Source organism: Aphis gossypii, unplaced genomic scaffold (assembly GCF_020184175.1).
Source record: "Aphis gossypii isolate Hap1 unplaced genomic scaffold, ASM2018417v2 Contig00201, whole genome shotgun sequence".
Lineage (NCBI taxonomy): Eukaryota > Metazoa > Arthropoda > Insecta > Hemiptera > Aphididae > Aphis > Aphis gossypii.
Genome location: NW_026083025.1, coordinates 1 through 4,622, shown reverse-complemented (window position 1 = coordinate 4,622; position 4,622 = coordinate 1). Strand labels below are relative to the sequence as shown.

Genomic DNA, 4,622 nt, shown 5'->3' with positions numbered 1-4,622 from the left:
GAGAAAGACCCCGTCTACTGTCTAGACTCATTAATTGACACTCATTTACTATTCTATGAACTCCAGTTATTAAATTTATGTTTATTTTAAACATACGTAATTTTGCTCTAAATATAATCAAATATAATAAATAATTCATAGTTTATATATTATATTAATTATTTAAACATTTATTTTATTTCTGATTGTACGGGTATTTCTTTACATCAATTCTACACAACCTGGTCTATCAGAAAAAGTTTAGGTGAAAAATAAAGGAAAATTAGGCTTCTATTTATTATATGATCTGTTGGTTATAAAAAAAAAAAAAAAAATTGCAAAAAATTATATTTCCCTCGTAACTAGTAGACACGTCACGAGTAATGGTCATTGGTTACAACTTTTCGACTGACACAGCGACGGTGCACACGCCACCGCGCCAGAGCTGCGTCCCTCGACAAACGATAATTAATGCTGGTATTTAAGAAGCCATTCAGGTAATCGGACGGTCGTAGTAAATCGACATTTATGACACACTAATAGATTATCAGCACTCTAATAGATTTACATGTACTTCCGTCCATTTCAAATACATTACCGTCACGGCCCTTAAAACTTAATAATTTGAAGATCCCAGAAATAGTGAAAGGTCAATTGGCAGATCCCAGTTGTGGAGATCCTGGAGACATACAATTATTACTTGGTGCAGAGGTGTTTTACTCTCTATTCAGTGGTGAAAAATTTGAGATTGAAAATAGCTTAATGTTTCATAATACTGCACTCGGATGGGTTCTTACCGGCAAGGTGTCTAATAATCAATGTAATCATATGAACACATGTATGCATGCCTGGTTCAGCGAAGGAAGAGTTGAACCAGCTTTATCGTTATTTGTCACTAAATCAAATAGTCGTCGAACTGATGAGCAGACGGCGGAAAAGCATTTTAATGATACTCATAGCAGGGATGATTCTGGAAGATTTGTTGTGCGGCTTCCAATAAATCTGATATCGGTACACTTGGTGATTCCATTTATATGGCTCAACGTCGTTTTCTACACTTGGAGAGGCGATTGTCTAGAGACAAAGGGCTTGGCATTGCATATCATAAATTCATGTCTGAATATTTAATTATGAATCATATGGCATTAGCAGCTGCTCCAGATCCTAATAAATGCGCTTATTATTTGCCACATTATGCTGTAATAAAAGAATCTAGTATCACAACCAAATTAAGAGTGGTCTTTGACGGATCCGCTCCATCTAGCTCTGGATTATCTCTTAATGATATTTTATACCGAGGTCCCAAGGTTCAACCAGACTTGTTAGATATATTATTGAGGTTCAGAATGCATTCTATAGTCATAACAGCTGATATTGCTAAGATGTACAGGCAAGTACTTATACACCCTGAGGATCGAGCGTTACAAAGAATATGGTACAGAGAAACTCCGGAACAGTCTTTAAAGGAATTTGAGCTACGCACAGTCACTTATGGTACAAAGGCTGCATCCTTTCTTTCTACACGGTGTCTTTTGCAGCTGGCTACTGAAGTTGAAAATCCAACTCTTAAACGTGTCATATCTAGTGATTTTTATGTTGATGATTTACTTACCGGTTGTGCCACTGAAGATGCATGTTACTCACTTTATGAAAATGTCAATAAGGTTTTGGAAGCAGCTGGTTTTCCGCTGAGGAAATGGTGTTCCAACTCTAGCACATTGATGTCTCGCATTCCCACGGATACGGATGATGCAACATATCGGTTGTCTTTAACGGATCAAGATACGGTTAATACGCTTGGCTTATCTTGGCAGCCCAGGACAGATACATTTCATTTTTCCCTTGGTTCTTGGAATCCGCCAACACACATGACAAAACGTTCTCTTCTTTCTGATATTAATCGTATATTTGATCCCATTGGACTCATTACTCCTATTTTAATAATAGGTAAGATCTTCTTACAACAATTATGGTTACTAAAATTGAGCTGGGATTCAATGCTGCCATCAGACCTACAAACACGTTGGATCAATTTTTATTCCAGTCTTAAATCGTTGGACAAATTGTCCATTCCTCGGAAAGTCACAATCGATGGCGAATCTACTATTACATTGCATGGTTTCTGTGACGCTTCACAAGCAGCATATGGCGCTTGCGTTTACATTCGAAATCAATCTCATGATGGATCTATCATTGTCAACTTGTTAATGTCTAAGTCCAAGGTGGCCCCCATGCGCACAACTACCATTCCACGTCTTGAGCTGTGCGGTGCCCTTCTTCTATCAGAGCTCGTCGTTGAAATTCAAGCAGAGCTGTCCACCATAAATATCAAATTTAATTCATCGGACATAATGCTATGGACTGATTCCTCAGTGGCGCTTGGGTGGATCCAGTCAGCTGTCCAACTCAAGTCGTTTGTAGCTAATCGGATATCACAAATTTTGGAGAATACTGAGGTTAAAATGTGGCGTCATGTTCCCACTTCTAGTAATCCCGCGGACTTGATAACTAGGGGAACCAACGCAGACACATTAGCTGATCCTAATCATCTCTGGTGGAATGGACCAAGTTGGTTAGTAAATACAGAGGCTTCATGGCCGGCTGAAATACCTCTTCAAGAACACCTTCCAGAGGTACGTCTAATTAAGTTAGCACTTTTGGCTACACATAGTGATGCCAATTGGATTATTGATCGTTGTTCCAACTGGCGGAAGTTGATGCGCGTAACTGGGTATGTGCTACGATTCACATTCAATTGCAGAATACCCAAGCGTAGAAAGGATAATCGTCGGCTTGGCTCCTTAACTATTGCTGAACTTGATACAAGCCAATTGTTTTGGTTACTACGATCTCAGATGCAAGATTTTAGCTCGGAAATAAGCTCACTGATACGTAAAAATGAAGTTGATCGTCGAAGTTGTTTGAAATCTCTAAATCCATTCCTTGATGGTCATAAGTTAATACGTGTGGGAGGCAGATTGGCTTATGCTCCAATACCTGAAAGTCAAAAGTGTCCAATTGTTCTGTCTTCAAAAAATCCAATTGTTAAAATGTTATTTCAATATGAACATGTACGATTACTTCACATCGGTCCTCAAGGACTCCTGGCTCACATTCATAGGACATACTGGCCTATCAGAGGCAAAAAATTTAGCTCGTCAAACTGTCCATAAATGTATAATTTGTTTTCGATCCAAACCACTGATGCTCCAACCTGTCATGGCTCCTTTGCCTTCAGTTCGTGTTACCAGATGTCAGGCATTCGAAAAGGCTGGTGTTGACCTGTGCGGTCCTATCAACATTCGCAACGGTATGAGAAAGGTCACGCCATTGAAGCATTACATTGCAGTTTTTATATGCATGGTTACGCGTGCGATTCATTTGGAGCTTGTTCGAGATTTATCTTCAGATGCGTTTATTTCTGTATTATTCCGGTTTATTGCCCGCCGAGGTCAATGTGTAAAATTATACAGTGACAATGGCACTAACTTCATAGGCGCAAAAAAGATACTCTCATCATGGGCACTTAATTTGTCTAAAGAAAATAAATTCAATGATCAACTGTCAGAATTGGGCATTGAATGGCAATTTATTCCTCCGTCAGCTCCGCATTTTGGCGGACTGTGGGAGTCTGCGGTTAAATCGGCAAAACAACATCTTGTCAAATCCAGTAATGGTGCTCTTTTAACTTATGAGGAAACTAGTACATTGTTGTAGAGAATTGAAGCGGTCCTCAACTCCAGGCCTCTCACTGCAATTTCATCTGATCCATCTGACTTTAACGCTTTGACACCTGGGCACTTCCTAATTGGACGTCCATTGACTTCTCCACCTGAGCCCAATGTGTTGGATATTCCTGAAAATCGGCTCCGTAAATTCCAACTAATACAAGCTCGTTTACAACATTTCTGGAGAAGATGGTCTTCAGAATATCTACCACAGTTACAACATCGAGATCGTTGGATTGTAAATAAGTCTGAAAATATTTCAGTTGGTGATTTGGCAATTTTGAAGCAGGATAACATCCTACCATTTCAATGGCCGATGGTTCGAATCATTAAGGTTTATCCGGGTGCCGATAAGGTTGTTAGGGTGGTTACAGTTCGGAATGCGGCTGGTGCAGTATACGATCGACCTGTACGAAAGTTAGCTCTCCTTCCCAATCAAAAAGAAGATGTTGAAGATGCAGTCTATTAGCCATTTAATCTTTAAGCTCTTTGCTTGAGTTAGTCTGTGTATATGTTGTATTTTATTATGTTATTGAAACTACCATTCATGTCATTTAATTTCTTTTATTATTATTATTAACCTTATCCTGGAAAGTATCATAAACTTTCCAGGTGGGGGAGGATGTTCACGCTCACACAAGCTGGGTAGTTGTGAACAATGTTATTTATTATTATATTATATTTTCATTATTATTAGTTTATTATTAGTATTATGCTGCAAGTGTTATGTGGTGACCTTGTGTGTTATATTTTAGAATTTATTGTGCAGTTGTTGTATTTGTACCCCTGGATTTACAATTATTCTTATATTTTATTGGACTTATGTCCAATACTGGGAGATGGTTCCTATGTTCATATTATTATGTTAAACGTTAAGTTCGTTGTGGTTTGCTTTGCCATTTTGTTATTTTATTC

General features: G+C 38.4%; 1 protein-coding gene across 1 annotated transcript; it reads left to right on the top strand.

Annotated features, from left to right (window-relative positions):
* Positions 1 to 1,118: 1,118 nt before the first annotated feature.
* On the top strand, positions 1,119 to 3,152 carry LOC126553302 (uncharacterized). Its single transcript, XM_050208448.1, has one exon. The coding sequence runs from the start codon at positions 1,119 to 1,121 to the stop codon at positions 3,150 to 3,152; it is 2,034 nt and encodes a 677-aa protein (XP_050064405.1).
* Positions 3,153 to 4,622: the final 1,470 nt, after the last annotated feature.